At 59.2% G+C, this 18,827-nt stretch overlaps 4 protein-coding genes across 4 annotated transcripts; 2 read left to right on the top strand and 2 right to left on the bottom strand.

Annotated features, from left to right (window-relative positions):
* Positions 1–69: 69 nt before the first annotated feature.
* On the bottom strand, positions 70–4,092 carry MKK02DRAFT_17105 (uncharacterized protein; the record flags this gene model as incomplete). Its single annotated transcript, XM_053085735.1, has 10 exons — positions 70–197; positions 259–1,083; positions 1,255–1,566; positions 1,624–1,731; positions 1,779–2,376; positions 2,512–2,631; positions 2,674–3,033; positions 3,081–3,795; positions 3,843–3,927; positions 3,981–4,092. 10 exons carry the CDS (start codon positions 4,090–4,092, stop codon positions 70–72), a joined length of 3,363 nt encoding a protein of 1,120 aa, XP_052943509.1.
* A 383-nt stretch (positions 4,093–4,475) lies between these two features.
* Positions 4,476–5,324, top strand: MKK02DRAFT_38390 (putative 37S ribosomal protein S10, mitochondrial; the record flags this gene model as incomplete). The annotated part of the gene is made up of 2 exons (XM_053090077.1): positions 4,476–4,567; positions 4,619–5,324. The coding sequence occupies 2 exons, from the start codon at positions 4,476–4,478 to the stop codon at positions 5,322–5,324; spliced, it is 798 nt and encodes a 265-aa protein (XP_052943510.1).
* A 308-nt stretch (positions 5,325–5,632) lies between these two features.
* Positions 5,633–9,742, bottom strand: MKK02DRAFT_38391 (uncharacterized protein; the record flags this gene model as incomplete). Its single annotated transcript, XM_053090078.1, has 4 exons — positions 5,633–5,788; positions 5,847–6,956; positions 7,009–8,834; positions 8,887–9,742. 4 exons carry the CDS (start codon positions 9,740–9,742, stop codon positions 5,633–5,635), a joined length of 3,948 nt encoding a protein of 1,315 aa, XP_052943511.1.
* A 2,919-nt stretch (positions 9,743–12,661) lies between these two features.
* MKK02DRAFT_17665 (uncharacterized protein) lies at positions 12,662–17,774 on the top strand (the record flags this gene model as incomplete). Its single annotated transcript, XM_053085820.1, has 9 exons — positions 12,662–14,323; positions 14,453–14,866; positions 14,910–16,008; positions 16,054–16,409; positions 16,459–16,686; positions 16,731–16,809; positions 16,855–16,945; positions 16,993–17,135; positions 17,182–17,774. The coding sequence occupies 9 exons, from the start codon at positions 12,662–12,664 to the stop codon at positions 17,772–17,774; spliced, it is 4,665 nt and encodes a 1,554-aa protein (XP_052943512.1).
* Positions 17,775–18,827: the final 1,053 nt, after the last annotated feature.

An 18,827-nucleotide genomic window follows, 5' to 3' on the forward strand; every position in this document is an offset into this window, starting at 1 on the left:
AAGATGATCTTACTGGTACACACATCCGACATGAGATACAGTGTAGTAAGGCACAAGCGTAGCTATTCGTCATGCGTCGTAGTCCTCGCTGTAAATGGCGATATGCCCACTCTTGTCCCCATTCCGGATCTTGGACGGGCTGATGTGTTTTGACACCAAGTTCCGGACAACCGTATTGAGCGTGGTAGGTCCACAAGCTATAAAGTCAGCACCGCTGCTAGCTAGCGTGCCGCACATTTGTAGAAGATGCCGACTCACTCGTAACGATCAGACTCCCCACAGCACTCGCAATCTCCTCCTCTAGCATCGTCCCCAGCGCTGGCTTGCCCGCAATCGCATACTCGCTGAGAGTAGCCATGGCCTCATAGTCCGCCTGATCGACCCACAGCCCCTCACCCAATGCGGCGGCCTTAAACCCCTTCGAACCTCCTCCACCGCCCGCTTCTGCGCCCGCAGCTTGACTGAGCCGATTAGACCCAAAGGCCGCTTCATCAAGCAATACCATACTGCCCGTCCGACTCGCCCTGAACCCGCCTATACCAGGCGACTCCGCCCCGCTCCCATATCCCCCGGGTCCGTTCGGGTGGATAGGGCGCATGCTGTCCCCCGCTATAGACCCGCGGTCGTCGTCCCCGAAATACCCGCCGTGCATGCTCGATCCGGGCGAATTGGCGCGGATTCCTCCGTGCCCACCGGAGAAGGGGTCGTACGCGGCATAAGAATCAGCATACGACGAAGCGTAGGAATTGCGCTTGCTGTGCTGGGGTTGGTGTACGGGGAGGGTGGCGGGCGGGGGCGCGAGAGACGAGCTCGGTCGGGGCTGGGCGTACGGGTTCGAAGAGGAAGGGCGGGGAGAAGCGTCGTATGAGGTAGAAGGACGGGGTTGGCGGGCGTCGGGCGAAGGCGATGGTTGATGGTCGAAGGAACGACGACCCTGACCGGGCGATCCAGCAGGTTCAAGCTGATCATAAGCCGACAAGGCCAGATTCGACCGTCCCGACCTGAGAGGGGGATGGTGTATTCCCTGATCCTGACTGCCCGAGAACCCCATCGGCGCACTCCTGGATTGAGCCATACCCCTCCCTCTTTCCCTCTCCTTGTCTCTGTCTCTGTCCCCATCCTGACTCAGCCCTGAAAGGCGGGACGGTATTCCCCCATACCCATCCGGCACGGGCGGTACGAGCGCACTCCCCCTTCTTCCACCCATCTCTCCGCCTTGACCGGGCTGACCCCGCCCGCTCGCTGCACGCCGACTACGTGCGCGCCGAATCTTCCCCTGTTCCCTCACACTGCTACTGAGCGCTTCTTCCCTCGGATCGGCCACATCCTCCTCATCTTCATAATTCGTCAAATCGATGACGTCCGCGTAGTTCTCCGACAGGTGCTCGTCCACTTCCAAATGGTCCGAATAGCCCATACCCATGGGCGAGTCGATGGACATATCTGACGCGACGGAAGCGATCGAGTCCATCGAAGCGGAACGTCGACCGAGGGTGTGGTCGCTTCCGGGTGAAGAGGCACGAGGGGTCGATTTAGCGAATGCCGCACGAGGAGGTGCGAGGTCGTCTGCTGGTTGACCGTATGCTGCTTTGCCTTGCCGGGTTGACAGAGCTTGGCGAGAACGAGAGGGGAGTGGAACGGAGTTGGTGATGTATATCTCGATCTGCAGCTGGGCGGGCGGAAGGAGGGTTTGGCATCGTTGAAGCTGATGCGCGACCCATGCAATCTCGGCTGCCTAATGAGCGAGCTCCCTCCACATGAAAGGCAGCCCGACTTACCATACTCCCTCGCGATCCAGCAGAATCGGATTCTCCTCGTCTTACCGCCTTTCCTTTCCCTGATACTCTTGCATACTCCCTCCAGCACCGCCACACCAAAGCTCACCCCACTCCCTCCGCAGATGATGACCACCGTTGCGTGATCTCCCCACCTTACCCGTACAGCAGACCCGAAGGGCCCATCCACCTTCGCTCTGATTAACACGGGCGGCACGTCCACGCCCTCCTTACCTTGCCCCCGACCCTTCTCGTCTCTTCCCCTCAGCCCGGCAGACCCAGCCCCAACGGACATATTGTACTGATATCGCTCTCGAATGATATTGTACAGCTGCCGCGTGAGCCCCTTGCGAGCTTTGACGAGTACGATGATCTCGCCATCGGAATTTGGCGGGTTGGTGATCGTAAAAGGGTGGGATTGTATAGCGGACAAATCAGGCAGGTAGAGCAGGATATTCTGCCCCGGCGCCCATTTCGTTAGACGGCCCGCGTGAATCGTCAGGCGGATAGTCCGGGAGGGGAGAAGTTGAGCGAGCGCCAGGCCAACCGGGATGGGAGCAAGAGCGGGGGTGGATGATGCTGGCGGGTGAGTGATCCGGTTCTGAGGGGCCAGATTCAGCTTTGGAGGGCGTCGACCCTCGGTCTGCCGAGGACCGCTGACTGACCGATCCATCTCGCCCGACCGGCGGTTCTGGGGCGAATCGTATCCTCCCGAAGGCTTATCGTACGGATCCACAAATCCACCATTTAGGCCTGTAGACCCCGCAGTAGATCCAGCGGTGCTATACCGCCCATCGAATGCACCGAGGGGCTGTAGACTCCCCTCGGCATACCCGCCACTTGCGCCCCGGCTGTGCTGCCCGAAGTCATCTTTCCGCCCGCCGTATCCCCCATCCACGCTCCCGCGGGGCGTACTGGCAGGCGACCACTCGCCGGGCGAATCAAGACCAGACAGCCCAGGCGGGCGAGGGAGTGTCTTGTCGACGTAAGAGGTACGCGAGGGGAGGTCAGCCATGGCGTACGAGTCGGACTGGGGGAGGTCCTCGTATTGGCTCGCGAGGAGGGTGGAGTTGTTGGCCCGCCGAGAAGAGGACTTGGAGGATCCGCTGTTGATTCGCCAAAAGCGGAAGAGGCGGAACAGTCGCTCGAGAGCCCAGATCCCGAGGGCCGCGGCCATCCAGAACCAGAGAACCGGGTGGTGTAGCGCTGAGAGAGCTATAGTGAGGAAGACCAGCACGACGTGGACAACATAGAAGAACTGCCTGTCAGCTTGTAAAGGGAGAAGATCTCTTGATCAAAGCTTACCTCGTACTGCTTCTGCCTGACTATCCTGAAGCTAGCCACCATGACACCCGTCAAAGCCGTATACGCCACCACACCCGCAATGAACCGATAATTCGTCCACATCGCAAACCACGTTGCCGACCCATTCCGCCTATCCAGAAACAGCTGCACCGTCCATAACGCCACATGCGCCGTCGTCGCTCCCCAGACCATCCACGCCGTGACCTTGTGAAACGTCGCCAGTTTGTCCGAATAGAGGTGCGCCAGACCCCTCCACGCGAGGATGGCCACGGGCGGCGATTTCATCGCGAGGAGGACAGTCAGTGGGGTAAGGGCGAAAGCGGTGTCGCCAAGCCGGGACGCGATGGTCCAGATGGACTTGTGGATAGTGTAGCTTGGCGAGGCGTACTGGATCTGGCCAGGCGATAGGAATTGGCGCTTCCGGAAAGAGAGGACGCCGAGCGTCGGGGCGATGTAGTCTGGTCCAACAAAGGTGAGGATGAGTGCGATGAGCAGTAGAATAGCCGATATGAGGAGAATACCGTTGCTGGCTAGTGCGCGACCTCGAGCGCCTCCAGAGCGCCGCTTGCCGATAGGTTGACGCCGGATGGCCCATTTCGAGAGGACAGCTCCGGTAGATGAGGCGCCGAGCCGGGCCTGGTGCGAGATGATGTAGAGGACCGCAATGACCGCAAGGACTATCCAGAGGAGATATATGTACCGGTAAGACGGCCAGCTATTGTGTCAACCCTGCTCGAGTTACTCTCTACAGCTACGACCCACCTCATCATGTGAGCTGACAGGTAAGCCCAGGCATAGTCAGCCGAGCTCGTACCGTCCGGTACAGTAGGATTGTTCGATATCGGCTCTAACTCATCAGTCTATTGCTTCCTTTCGTGGTCGCTCGAGAGACAATCTCACTCGTTATACTCCCCGTCACGCTAGGAGCTGGCGCATAGCTCGTCACATACTTGTAGGGCGGGGTGTACGGCGTCGCCGCCACGACGGCTGTAGTCGCTCCAAAGACGGTCATGTCGGACTGTCTTTTCGCTCGGAGCAGCCGCTGGCGGACTGTGCTGTCGCGAGCTCTTCTATATGGCGTGTTTCGAAAAGTCTAGAGGTGTTCGCGAGGCGACTGGCTTGCTGTGCTTTGGCTGTGCCAGGCTCAGCAGAGCCGGTAACATCGCCGCCTTCCAACGGAACTTGAGATCTGAGACCAAAATAGATATGTTAGGGCGATTAGGAAATTGGGAGATGATTAGCTTGAATTTGATTAGCGGTAGCTAATTAGCCCGTGCGTCCAATTGAGAAGCTGATCGGAATTTCGCGCTGCAGCAGCGTCCAGCGACTATACATCGCTTCTGACCATACAACAACAGCCTAGAGCATCAAGCCAACTCCGGAACAGAACCAGATATGTCGGGCTTCATCGCTTCTAGTATCGCGTCTTCTTCCAGAAGACGAATCGCTTCAGTACGGCCATCAGGAGTGATTTCCAAGGGCATCTCGTGAGCTTGCTCGAAGCTTCCTACTCCGAGTCTTCAAGCTGACTCGGACAGTACGACACCCTCGGCTCATCTTGACCTCGCTCCAGCGGGAACAAACTCCGTCGAACCTCCCGCCGCGGCCGCCCTCACCCAATCCCGAGTCCAGCTCCTCTCTTTCCCCAAACTCACCCCCCTCCCTCGCCCACATGGTATCCACGTCGCCTCGCTTCATTTGGCAGCACACCACCCCTACCCTCTCGACCTATACACCTCCTTCTCCCTCCATGCCGCCCACTCGCTCGGTATACCCACCTCCAACCCCGCCTCCCTCCCTACCGTCACTTCCCTGTATACCGTTCCCAAATCGCCGTTCGTCCACAAGAAGTCGCAAGAGAACTTTGAGCGCCGGAATCACCGCCGAGTGATCAAGGTGTGGGATGCAGATAGGGGGGCGATAGATCTGTGGTTGAGGTACCTGAGGCGGAATGGAGTTGGGGGAGTGGGGATGCGTGCGGAGGTCTTTGAGTGGGTGGAAGTAGGGGAGGTCGGGAAGGAGTTGGGGGCATTAGGGGAGAAGATGCAGAAGGCGGCAGAGGGGATGGGGAGGGAGGTGGAGGAGAAGGCGGAACAGCTGAAAAAGGAGTTCAGCGAAAAGGCGGAGGAGCAGAGTGGGGAAAAGGAGACCGAGGAGCAGAGTGGGGGGGAGAAAGAGGCGGAGGTGAAGCAGGAAGAACGGGAGAATGTGAAGAAGGTGGAGGAGACAGTTGATGGGGCATGATGATATCCGATATCTTGGGTCTTCGCTGGCTGCGGCACATCTCAGTGCAGCTTTCAGCTTTGTCGCAGAGTTCGCCATTTGTATGTGGAGCGGTACTGGAAGAACGGTACCTTTCGACACTCTTGAAACACCATTCCCACGGGCCACGGACTGGGCTCTGCCTCTGCAACGGATCGTCGGATTCGAATGGGTGTCCATACAGGGCAGTGACCCCTCTATATACCCTACTCACCATACAAACGACCCCGACTTGGCAAAACATGAAAGATGCAATGATAGACACAGATACTGCCCCCTCTCCCTTGATGTTACGCCGACCCCTTCTTCTTCGCCCTTGTCGCTTGGCTGATCGGCAGATTGGGCTCTTCACCTTCGAAAACACGGATAGAAACGAAGACCTTGTGCGGCTTGATGGTCTCTTTCGGCCGGGAAGCAAGGACGTTGCCGTGAGCATCCAGCTCGACCTGATAGAGTCAGCTTGAGGTCAACTCCGGAGGGAGAAGCATGAACAGCTGAACCCACCTGCTTGCCAACCTTCAAAACACTTCTCGGCCCCTTAGCATCCCCTTTCTTCCGCTCAGGATATGGCAGTCCATAATCCCGAATGACCACCAACCCCTTGTCCCACTTTACCCCCTTCCCCTCCCTCTCCTTACCCAAACTTCCCACTCTCGCCTTCTTTGCCGGCCGCTGCTCCCCTTCATCCAGATCCCACCCTTCTTCATCCCCTTTCCAATCCACCTCCACCCCCTCCAGCCTCTTTATAAGCGGCATCACCTCTTCTATTTCCTCTTCCTCTTCATCCTCCTCCTCCCCTTCCTTCCCTTTACCTTTGCCCTGTCCCTTGCGCCGCTTGGCCCGCATCTCCCTATCCCGCTTCTTGGCCTCCTCCTCCCTTTGCTCCGTGGTCGGGATGGTGCTCGTCGGACTCGGCGGGCGGGCCGTACCGATCCTAACCACCTGCTTATCGATCGCACAGGCGTACTTTTCATTCTTGGCCGTGTTGAGTAACGTCTTTGCCTTCAGCTCCTTTTCGGACAGATTTGGCGCGATGGACAGGGTCGTGGCTGGCGTGGGTTTTGTAAGCGGACGAGGGGGCGCAGGGGGCTTGATAGTGCGCTTAGGACGGGCCTTGGAGGGGAAAGGGATGGGAGGAGGCGAGGAGGCGAGTTTGGAAGGATGGACGTCTCGTCCGTGAGCGCGAGTGTGGGCCGCCGGGCTGTCATGGGCGATCTCGACATGGTCCGTACCCGAACACTTGACCTTGGCGTCTGCGGGCGTCTTGATGGGCGACGAGGCGGTATCGCTCGACCCAGCACCCATATTGGGGAGGAGAAACGAGACGTCCTCGTGGTCCTCGCTCGAGCCGCGGTGTCCGAGCGAAGAGGAGCCGACGCCGTTTAGGCCGCTGGTTGAAGACTCGGAGTAACGGGTATTGGTGGAGGGAGGGCCAGCGGTAGGTGAAGCAGAAACGCCACCCACGTCTTTTGGGGCAGGAGCAGGGGCAGACCCCGCAGGCCTGGTCGAGTAGACATGGATCGTGGGGCCATTGCCTTTACGGAACGGCCGGCTAGGCGTACCGAGATGAGGCCGCGATGGCGTGCCCAGCTTCATCCGCGACGGGGTTCCGAACTGGCATGTCAGCTTGTGCCCCGGACAGGAGGTAATGAGCAAGGGAACTGACCTTGCTGGTACGCACAGACATAGGTGTACCCCTCACGGCTCCACCACCAACCAATAACCTCCCCGTCATCCGTTCCGGAGAGCGGAACCTCGCTCCGCCGCCTCCGGTGGTCCCCACCAAGAACGCAGGCGCAGGTCCAAAGGATGACCCGACCCCGCACTCCGTTGCTTCAGGCGCAGTCGGTGACGTCTCGCGGAGAGACGCCATACGCGAGCTGCTCAGCGTGAAGACCTGATCACCGACCACGCGGGACGGAAGGCCCAGTGTGGGTCGTGTCGCACCAGGACCGGTTGATATGGCAGATCGAGAAGCAGCGATGGGATGGGAGGAAAATGGGAGCGGCCGTTTGAGTGGATTTGGGTGAGAAGGGTAGCTCGGTGCAGAGCCCGAAGCGGAGTCGGGAGATGGGGGGGAGGGCAGGGTCGAGGTGTAGATTGGCATGTTGACGAGAAGGGATCGGCGGGGGCCTGCCCTAGCGGGCTGGGCGGCCATAGCGGGTGGAGGGGGTCGCGCGATCGCGCCTTTGGGGACTGAGCGAGTTGGGGCGGTAATCTGAGTCGATGGTAAAGCTCGTGGAGCGAGCGCGGGTCGAGCAGGGGGAGCCGCGGCGGTGGGAGGACGCTTAGGGGCGCCGATAGAGGCGCTTACCGGACGCATAGCTGCGAATGATAGCGGAGCTGAAGCGGCGGTTGGGGCACCCGGCTTGGCCATGGTCAGGCTTGAGGTAGGCATGGGTCGTTTCCGCTTGCCGTCCATTTCTGACCGGCCTGCTTGACCCGTTGAAGCAGAGGTAGAAGCAAAAGTGACCTTGTTCTTTCCCTTCGCCGCTTCTGACCCCAAGAAAGCCCCGCCAGTCCGACTCGGCGGCCGCCCCATCCCCATCGAGCTCGACGCGGAAGCCGAGCTGCCCTGACTGGAGCTGGACGATACGCTCCTCTGTGGCGCCCCAAGTCCGAGCGACTTGCCCGCAAATACGCTCGCCAGGTTCTTCTTGATCGCCTCACTTCGCTTGGCCGCTTCCTCCTCCGGCAATTCCCGAGTCGACGCGACTACCGGTAGAGGTAGCGGCGAGGGCAGAGCGAGCGAAGGGGGCCCGGTCCCGGTCGATCCGGCGAGGCTGGACGATTTGAGGGCTTGTTTCGCCTGGTGCTGTAGGGGGTCGAACGGGTTGTATGGGCGGGCCGTGGGGGTCATGGACGTGTCCGGCAGAGTGGAGGAGGAGAAGGGAGGAGAGAATTGCATAGTTGACGCGAGAAGGCGAGATGGACCGGTCGTCTCCATTGCGAGTGTCGGTGGGGTGGAGGTTTCCATCGAGCGGGGAGAGGGGAAGGAGCGGAAGGGAGAGGCCGACTCGGCGCGAATCGGGCTGTGGTAGGCTGGGATGACGACTATCCCACCGCGTGCGATGGGGAGGGGGGAGTCGAGACTGGCTGAGGAGGGTGAGGGGGATGGTGGAGTGTCGAGAGCAGCTACATGTGTAGGCGGGCTATGGATGGTCTTGTCAGACGGTGGGCTGTCGGTGACAGCTGAAGGAATGTCGACTTCGTCTGAGACCGCAGCTACGAGAATGACCGCCTCAGAGGAATGCTCGCACAGCACAGCAAGGTCCGCAACGAGCTTGATGGTCTCCGCGTCCGCATCCTCATGTATCGAGATATCCGCGCTGGCCGACCCGCCTTCCGAGCCAAACCCGTCCTCGCTTGGCTCCCGGCTCGAGAAGCCGAAGTCGCTGTTGTACGCGGTACCGAGCAGATCCCCCATATCCAGCTCGGGATCTGCAAAGTCGCCCAGCCGCAGACCGCCCATATCCAGCTCGCGAAGATCATCTGAAATGTCAGCTACAAGCGCTTCATCGTGGAGAGGTGGTACTTAGCTCACCTTCTTCCTCACTGTCCATAGCGACTGCTCTCCCTCCCGTCAACGGTCCCTCGAACAACGGATACTCCACCACCTCTTCCTCCTCCGACACAGCAGCCCCATCCATCGGCGCAGGCGCATTCTCCTTATCGCTATCGTCGTCCCCTTCATCCTCTGACCAGTCCTCCTCCTCCCCTTCACTCGCAGATGATTCTGCGTCCGACTTTGTATCTTCCGCTTGCGCGCTCGGGCCGGAGAGGAGTGATGGCCGCCGTATAGGTGTGGGGCGGACTGGCGAGCGGGTGTTTAACAGCGGGGATTCGGATACCCGGAAGCGGGAAAAGTCGAGGGTGAGGTCGCAATGGTCCTCCTCGGCTTTGTGACCGGGAGTCTCGAAGTAGACGGCCGGTGTAGGGGAGGACGACCGCGAGGAGGAGGGAGAAGAGTCGATATCGCTAGACCCGCCCGTTTCTCTCCGTTCATGAAAGCCGCCTGGCCATATCTTCCCCTTCCCTGCCTGTTCTCCGTCCTCGGCCGGGTCATCCACCTCAGCAGCCTCTGCCTCAGCTTCCGAATGCATCATGCGGCGCGGAGGAGTCACCAATATAGTCTGTCTCCTCAAAAACTCCCTCGAATCCCGCTTCTTCAACCGACTCCTCGGCGTCGCCGGAACCGCCCTCGACAGCCTGGCGACTAGCTCCTCTTCGCCATGTTTCGGCGACCCGAAGAAGACCCGATCATCCGAGTCCGAGTCCGAGTAGTCATAGTCATCGTCCGCGTCGGTATGGAAGGAAGTTGAAGAGGAGGCGATGGGGAGGGTGAAGCGGACCTTGCTCGGCGAAGATTGAGGTATTGGCGATATTGCTTGGGAGGACATGTCGTCGCTGCTGGATGGCCCTCCGAAGCAGGTGTCGGTGAGTATGAGCAAGTGAAGTCCGGGAGATAGGTTGACAGGGACGATGGATACGAAGCAGAGAGGAAGGGCTGGCCTTTGGAGCAAAGAGAAGTCAGTTGTTTGGCTCAAGCGTGACTAATTACGTAACAAGCCGGATTTTGGTCACGTGGAGGCTAGCTATCTGACCCATTTGTTGGAGCCCCGCTTCATCGACCTGACTTCGCGGCAAGAGCGCTCAGCGCTCAACTCCCATCAGTGTACATCACACTCGGTCTTGATTCGAGTAGCTCTTCTGGTCTAGTACTTTCTGGTCGGGAAAGTCGGCCCGCGAGATGTACAGATTTGGGAGACAAGATGGGTACCGGGTGGACTGCAAGCTTCGCGACGCGTGCCGCTCACTCGGTTGCCCCCCAAGATCATAAGTTTCGGGGCTGCAATTTCGACTGAGGGCTACCTCATAGAGCCGGCGGTACGCTGTAATGGTAAATGAGTCGAGGTGCGATGGAATCACGCCGCTAAGCGTTACTACCTTGCATACCTCTCTTTTGCCACGTGCCTTAAGCAGTGACGCTCTGAGGCGATGCCGAGAACCCTGAAACTCCATTCCATCTTGAGCTTGCGCGCCAGAGAGAGAGATGAAAGGTGCAAGATCATACACATCGCTGCTGACAGACAACACAGTAGGCTCAAGCCCACACCAAACACCTACAGTGTAGGTACGGCTTCGCATCAGTGTCTCACAGAACCGACGGAATCGAAGCTGCTTGGACCGTTACCCGCTTGGACCACCGCGTTTCATCCACCCCCTCCCTTTGGCGTAACCGAGCTTCCTCCGCGTAAAGGACGGTTAGCATTTCACAACATCACCAAATAAAAGTCAATCAGCCATCTCTACCTATCAGCATCATACACAAGCCCTCAGCTCCTCTGCTCGATACCCCGGCGACAGCTCGCAGATGGTAGCGCGTTCGTGCGCGCGCACATGTCCCGCCAAAGACAGGTCTCATCTTGATTGATCGGCCCAGGCCAGGAGAGATCGGGTAGTGAGTTTACCGCTACGTCTCTACGCGTCGTGCATACATACTGAAGAGCAGCGATGTCGCCCTCGTGGTCAATCAGGCACCCCTTCGCTTCTTCCTCTTCGTCCACGTCCCAATCGCAAGCCCAATCAGGCCAAGCTAGCCGGGACAGGCGGACGTCCTCGGGGTATGGCGAGCAAGATCTCCTGCCGCCCATTGGTACAAGACATGGCCAGCGCGATTCTGGGCGGTTCTCGGACGCGGCGGGCGACGAGACGATGGACTACTCGCAGGCGTCAGGGGAGCATGGGGAGTCAACCATTCGGCAGGCGGGGCGCCCTCCTGCTGCCCCTTCGGGAGGGGATTCCGGCTACAGCTCGCAGTCAGGGATGAGGATGGACGATCCAATGGACGACTTTGGAGCCGGCAGCTCTCGGACGCGGTACACCCAAACCCAGCCTGGCCGCCCCGACCAATACGCACAACCTGCCACCCTCCCCTCATCAACTTCGCGCGGCTATTCCCAACAAGCTTCCTCATCCCAGACTCGCCCTTCACAGTCCGCTACCCCTTCGCGCAAATACTCGGCGGAAGCTACACCACCCTCACACTCCCTGTCGCCCTCTTACAGCTTCCCGCATGCGCTTGATGCGCAGAGCCAGTACTTGCAGCAGCAGGGTTATGGCGAACCCGTCCGAGACCGGCTTCCGCACTCCTCTTCTCAGACCTCAATGTCGGCCAGTCTACGGGGCAAGAGGGCCCCAGCACCTGCCGCCCTCGATCTCAGTCCGAAGGCGGACCGCAGGAAAGAGTCAGCAGTCTCGCAAGGGGAAGAGGGGTATTCGAATCTGGGGTTGGGAATGCCTCAGGTGTTGGAGGGACAGGGAAGACGCGTAGTCACAGACTCATCAATAAAGGTGTGTCGAATTTCAGTTCTCGGTAGAGCAAGCTGACGTTTACAGGACTCCCAACATCGCTCGAGACCGCTTCCTCAGCCGCCTTCAAATCCTTCACGACGGCAGGACGAATCGATGCGCTCCACGTCAATGCCCTACTCTCCCTCCTTCCCGCCTGTCGCCAACCCGTACCGTCCAACCCAGAGTTACGGACAGCATAGGAGACAAGACAGTGGAACGGGCCAGGGGCGGCAGAGTATTCCGGCTTCGCCATCAATGCCTCTGAATGTGCCTTTGTCAGCGGTGGGGCAAATGGACAGGAGAGAGTTGGAGAGGAGGCAGAGTAACTCGACATTGGGGACAAGAGTGGGCCAGAGCAGACCATCGTAAGTCGCGACAATGGGCTGCAGGAGCTGGAGCTGACAGGCAGTATCGATACTACTCGGATAGATAGCTACTATCTCGGAACATACCCCCAGAGCCCGCAAGGTGAACCCTTGACTCCGACTATGCCCAGCACCTCCTTCGGGCCCGTCACACCCGGCGTTCCGGATCCCCGCACGCTGGACCGCCGCGGGCTGGTCGGCACTGGCGAGCTCGCCACCCCTCGGTGGACAACCACCACTTCGCACCAACATATGCGAACACCGTCTATGCCGAGCGTGTTTGGCGTAGGCAACGAGCCCACGGTGCCTCTGCCAAACACTGCTAATCCCTCATCCCAGAAGAACTGGAGTCAAGGGGCGAGTGGGTACGGGTTGGGTGTAGGCGTTATGGAGGGTGTCAAGGAGGAGTCACCGCAGCGAAAGATGGCGTCGGGTGCTCGGGCCCGGTCAATGTCGCAGCAGGCACCACCACATCGCGTCCCGGAAACTTCTACCGATCGGTATCCGACCGGATCTTCCACTCTGAGCCGGAGCAAGGGCGCGGAAGCCTCAAATCTACTCGATCTGGGCGACTTTGGCGACTTTCAGTTCGACTCGTCTATGGCGGCTGCGATCGCGGCGTCTCTCTCGATACCGGATGCGTCGGGAGCACAGGAGCAACCACAAGCGGAGCAGGAGACCGAGTCACAGGGGGACTACCGGTTCCCTGATGGACTTCGGTCTGCGCCATCACCTCCGGCCCCGGTTCAGCGGAACGATACCGACTTTTCGCAGTCGTATCAGCCACAATATCAGCAGCAGTCACAGCAGCAGAATCTGCAGCCTGGTATACCGATCTCTCCCGGCTCCGCCCGCGCCAGGATCTACGCGCGGAGAAATGAGCGGGAGAAGCGGGCCTCTATGCTCAGCCAGGCGAATTCATCACAATACCAACCTCCACTACCCCCAGCCCCACTCCAGGCGGGCGCCATTCCTCAGCGGTCCTCGTCAAAGTACACCCCGCCCAACTCTGCTCATTCGAGCGAGGGGCAAGGGTATGGACCGCGCAGTACTCGCGATGCTCGAAAGACACCGCCTGCCGGTGCAGCCCGAGATACTGCGCCCCGCGCCAAACACTCCCCCTCTTCCTCCCACGATATCCTCAAACACTTTGCTCCGCGCGACTTTTCACATCTACCCCCGTCCCCCAGTAGCGCCAGTATCAACCAATTCCTCAAAGCCTCTTCGTCCATCAACAACTTTTCCTCCGTCACCTCTCCGGGAGTGAAGACGCCACCGGCAACGTCCATGTCGGGCGGATACTTTCCTACTTCACCTGGCGGTCCGCCTATGCCTATGCCGGTCGCTCAGCCCACGCCGCAGAAGGGTGGGGTCCAGCGGTCCGATAGCCAGCGGAGCCAGAAGCTGAAGAATCTGGCGGCTGGTCGAGGCCAGAAGGAGGGGTGGGAGATGGATGCAGAGACTGCGGAGGCGATGCGGAAGCTTGATGGGCTGGGCGGGACGCCAGGGCGGAGCAAGAGCGCGGGGAAAAGCAAGTTGTCGAGCGGCCCGCCGAGACCTGCGACGCCGCCGACGGTGCGGAAGGAAGAAAAGGGCAAGGGGACGATGATGCCGCCGCAGGACAGGCGCTTGACAGAGAAGTCGAGCTATGGGAGTCTGAGGGGAGCCGCGCTCAGTGATGCCGGTTCACCTCTGACCGACTGGGCTCAGCTTGGCGCGGAAGAAGCTGCGCCTAGCTCGTTTGGCAGCCGGAGCAAAACCGTCAATGGCGCTCCGGTCAGTCAGCTCGAACGACCGCATGTCCCTGTCGAACCAAGGGAATCTTCATCCTCGCCGAGCTTTGTCGGGACGCCAACATCGCGCGACTCGCTGCAGACCTCAGTCACGACTCCCCCATCGACAGCAGGCGTTCGTGAAGGCAAAGGGAGACGTGCTAGCGGAGGGAGCGAGGCGTCAATGGACAATGGGCCGGGCGCGAACGGGTCATATGAAAAGGTTGGGGAGGTGACGGTGCCGCCCGTCCCGCCATTGCCCAAGGGGTACTTCTCGATGCGGCAGGGTCTGGCTCAGGCAGCTGCAGCCCCCGCGCCCAGCTACGTCCCGCTGCAGGACGCGCAGACCGACCAGGTCTCACCGGTCGGTACACCGCCTTCAGACCCCGCTCGGCCAAAACCAAACAAAAAGTGGTCATTCTCCTCGGCCATGTCGCTAAAGCTCAACAAGGACGCTGGTAGTCCATCGCAAGCTACTCCTTCCCCTCCTGTTCGATCGGATGACTCGCCCGATGCTGGCTGGTCAGAGGTCAACTACGCGGACTTCGCCCCACCGCCTACTGGCCCTGTTCTCTCCCGGCTCGACTCGGACACGTCCAGCTATGCTACTGCTCGACAGGACACACGGTCAAAATCTAGCAACACCTCCGTCGGGACACTCGCTCCTCCTCTATCGGCCCTACCACGATACCCCAGCACATCTTCCAACAAACGCCTCACTCCCTCCGGTATCCCATTCTTCCGCCGAACCTCATCTTCCTCCCTCCAGCCGTCGGCGTCTACCAGTGCTGTGCCTGATGCGCCAAAGACGTCAATGCCGCCTCCTAGCAAAATTCCGACTGCTCCGGCCTCGAACACGAGGAAGAGCATGCTGGGTATGCACCTTCCAAGTATGCTGCGAGGTTCAACGAGCAAGCGGCACTTGTCTCAGCAGCTGGAGACTCAGCCGGAGAACAAGGAGGTGGTGGAGATCAGGGCGGAGCTACCTGAGAAGGCGGCAACGACAGGGTGGAAAGGAAGGCATCGGGGAAATGTGAGTGCGGTTATGAATAAGAGGAGTCGAGCTGATAGTGTAGACCATGTCAATCTCCGGACCTCTCCAGCCAAGGAAGACTTCGCTCGCACCGGACCACTACCAGACGTCGAACGACAAGAATTCGTTTTCCAAGAATCAGGCTTCTATCGATGGCTCGCTCGGTCAACGTCAAGGCAGCTCCACCACGCCTAGCGAGGCCACTCAGTATGGCTCGCAGACCCTCCGACCCAGCCGCTCTGGCTATCCCACCACGTCCAATACTCCCTCCATCCGCGCCGTTCCATCTTCGGGCTCTCTGCGGGCTGGGGAAAATCGCGCACCTCCCAGCTCCACCCCGACCAAGATCCCCCGGCTGGTCAACCGGGACTCGGATAGTCCAGCCGGACGGACCTCGATGGGTCCGCCCGTCATGCCTCATTCCCAATCTATCTCGCGCATGCCGCAAGCTGGTCCTGTTGCGCATAGCAAGACTATGAGCAGTACTGCTACGATGGAGCGGAGCGGCGTCTCCGAGTTTGGAGCGGTTGGCGGCATGCGCCCAGTCCCCTCGAACGATCCTCAGCGGTCTCGCCTCCTAGCTCCCATGTCTATGCGTCACGAGCCGAAGCAGCGCATGTTTGCCAAGCCCATCGAGACGGCTGTCCGGAACGATCGACCCTCCAACATCCCTCCTTCTCGCCGGAACATGCCCCTTGCAGCGCCTCGGCCGACCGCTACGGGCATGACGATCTCGGCCCAGAACAAGCGGTCCTCTCGAGACGTCGTCCCCGGGATGTCGCGCACCAGCTCGAAAGAGTCTGGTCGAGAATCCAGCTCAGACAACTCCAACCCAAACCTCATCAAACCCAGCAAATCCCTGCATTCCAACCTCGTTGCCGTGCCTCCGCCGCTCGGAACGCGGATCCCATCCAGCTCATCCGTCGGCGCTCCGGGCCTGAGCTACCGGAAAACAAGTCTCGTCAGTGATAGCCCGGCGGACAGTCCTGCGGATGATGAGGAGACCTTGGCGGACGCGGAGATGATGGCGTATGTCGAACGGAGGAAGGCGAGAGTGGCGGCTGGGAGCAAGAAGGATGATCTGGCAGATGTCGAAGAGTTCCCGGATGACATACAGCCAGCGGAGCCTCAATCCCAACGAGGTAAGCAAGCGATTGCTCCGGGATGGGTTCAGACTGACTCCTCAGCGTTCATCTCGAAGAACCTTTCTTCATTGTCAGACTTTGAGCGGAAAGAGGTACTCGACTACGACCGGATCTATTACGCTCCCTCCAAGCGGATCGTCCGAGAACCTCAGAATGGCGCGATCTACAATCACGGGTACGACGACGAGCGGGGCGACTACCTCGTCGTGGACGGCGATCACATGTGTTATCGATACGAAGTGATCAAGATTCTCGGGAAGGGGAGCTTTGGACAGGTTGCGCAGTGCCGAGATCACATGACGGGCGGAAGTGTCGCGGTGAAGATCATCAGGAACAAGAAGCGGTTCCACTCGCAAGCTTTGGTGGAGGTCAAGATCCTTGGGCAGCTTGTGGATTGGGTACGCTTCCTCTATCGTGAACAGTAAGAAGGCCAAGCTGATGATACAGGATCCTGAAGACAAACATCACATGGTCCGGATGACCGACCACTTCTACTTCCGCTCTCATCTCTGCATTGTCACCGAACTCCTCAGTATCAATCTGTACGAGCTCATCAAGGCAAATCAATTCGCTGGGTTCTCGACGACGGTCATCAGGCGATTTACGACACAGATGCTGGCGAGTATGCAATTGATGCGGAGTCATCGGATCGTACATTGTGACCTGAAGCCAGAGGTGAGTTCTATAGCAGTGTAATGGAGGCGTGGCTGATCTGGCAGAATATCCTGCTCATGCACCCATGCAAGGCTGGGATCAAGGTCATTGACTTTGGTAGTAGTTGTCACGAGACTGAAAAGGGTGAGTACCAGCCACATCGAGAGGGACGAGAAGCTGACGAGGTAGTGTACACCTATATCCAGTCTCGGTTCTACCGAAGTCCGGAAGTCATTCTGGGGATGAATTACGCTATGGCAATTGATATGTGGAGTCTAGGGTGAGCTATTTTGAGCTGATCCAGCAGCACCAGAGCTGACGCTACAGCTGTATCCTTGCCGAGCTCTACACTGGCGTTCCCATCTTCCCGGGCGAGAATGAGCATGAGCAGCTGGCGTGCATCATGGAGGTGCTCGGCGTTCCAGACAAGGATATCGTCAATCGCGCCCAGAGGAAGAAGCTCTTCTTCGGTAGGTCTCGCTTCTCACATAAAGGTACCTTGCGCTGATCACCTAGATGCTACTGGCGCGCCTCGTCCCTTCGTCAGTGCCAAGGGCAAGCGCCGCCGTCCTTCCTCTCGCACCCTCGCCCAAGTCCTCAAGAGCAAAGACGAGCTCTTTGTCGACTTCATCTCAAAGTGCCTCACCTGGGACCCGGATCGCCGACTCAAGCCTCAGCCCGCCATGCGTCATCCTTGGATCTTGCAGGGGAAACGCAGGTACGCTCCTGCCCCACCCGTCACGATGCCGAGTCGCGGATCGGAGTCGAGCAACTACCCAGCGCCACCTCGGACTACACTTGCGACCTCGCAGACCAAATCGAACGAGAAGAAACAGCTCGTGATCTCGCCGCCTACGCCGCTGGTGGCTCGGGTAGCACAGGTGCCTGCTTCGGCACCCCGCGCGGGAGGTGCGCCGAGCAGCTCGAGGTTGCCACAGTCCGTCTCGCATAGGAATAGCGCGTACATGGTGAGCTTCTTCGGAGTATTGCGGGATGGCGAAGCTGATAGAAGCAGAGCTCTACTAAGGTTGGGTATTAGGGTCTCTCTCGGAAATGTTGCAAGGAGAAGGGAGAGAGGGGGAGATGTCTATAATCATACGGCTTATTAACGACCAACCCAAAATAGGATTACGAGCTACACGTCTTCAAAACTCCGCCGGCTTGTGCCTGTATACATCGCATGTATCATCCCGGATTGTCAGCTACATGTCGTCAGCACGCTAAAGTAGGGATGTCTTGCTTGGGAGGCTGCATGTCCTAGATATTCGCCACCCGTCATCGGGAGGTGCCTGATTCGGTCTCCAGTTCCTTGTTTCAGATCCTCATTTCCTGCTTCTTCTCGCTTCTTGCTCCAACCTTCAATCCCGGATTCACTCTCATCCGTACATCGTCCTCTTGTGATCGCCAGCCGTACTGTGCATATCCTGTAGGCGAGCATACCCCTCCTCATACAACGTGTATAGTCCCCTACTTCCCTCCACGTCGACCCACCCCCGCTCCCTCCCCTTTCCCGCTCCTCATCACTCAACCTTCCCATCAACGACCGCAGGCAGGGCAGCTGCTCTCTCTAGGCCTCGATAGATCACAGCCGTCCTCCTCCAGCAGCTACTGTAAGTACCATCTGTCGCGCATCTCGACATGAGCACTATGGCTGACGAGATGCAGCCTACGAGAAACCCGCGAGCGAGAGCTTGGGTTCCCCCTATCTTTTGCCTCTCGCGCCGTATACCCCGTCCCGGCTACCTCACACATTCCTCCTCGCTGATCCGTCTGGGATCAGTCCGCGGCTTCACATCGTGACACCCCTCCTCTCGCGCGATCTCCCAACCTTGACGACCGGGCGGAAGTAGCGATGTTGCTCACCACCTCCGACGTGATGTCGGATCACCTGTAAGCTTCGTACCATCCGACAAGCTTACGATCGCTGATGATGTAGATCCTACGACCCCCTCGGCCCTCGGTGCATCTTTGGTCGCCCCCCTCCTGGACCCGAGGTCCAACATGCTGCCTGGCTGAATCGTACCGAGCAGTACTACACCATGGACGATGACTTCGATCTTGCCGACCGGGCATTCGGCTACGCCGTAGACTTATCGATCCTCCGCGCACGGGACGTACTCGCCTTCTACTGCCGCAGCTGCGCCTCCATGCACTTCATGTGC

Source organism: Dioszegia hungarica (assembly GCF_025882075.1).
Source record: "Dioszegia hungarica strain PDD-24b-2 chromosome Unknown MKK02contig_16, whole genome shotgun sequence".
Taxonomy (NCBI): domain Eukaryota; kingdom Fungi; phylum Basidiomycota; class Tremellomycetes; order Tremellales; family Bulleribasidiaceae; genus Dioszegia; species Dioszegia hungarica.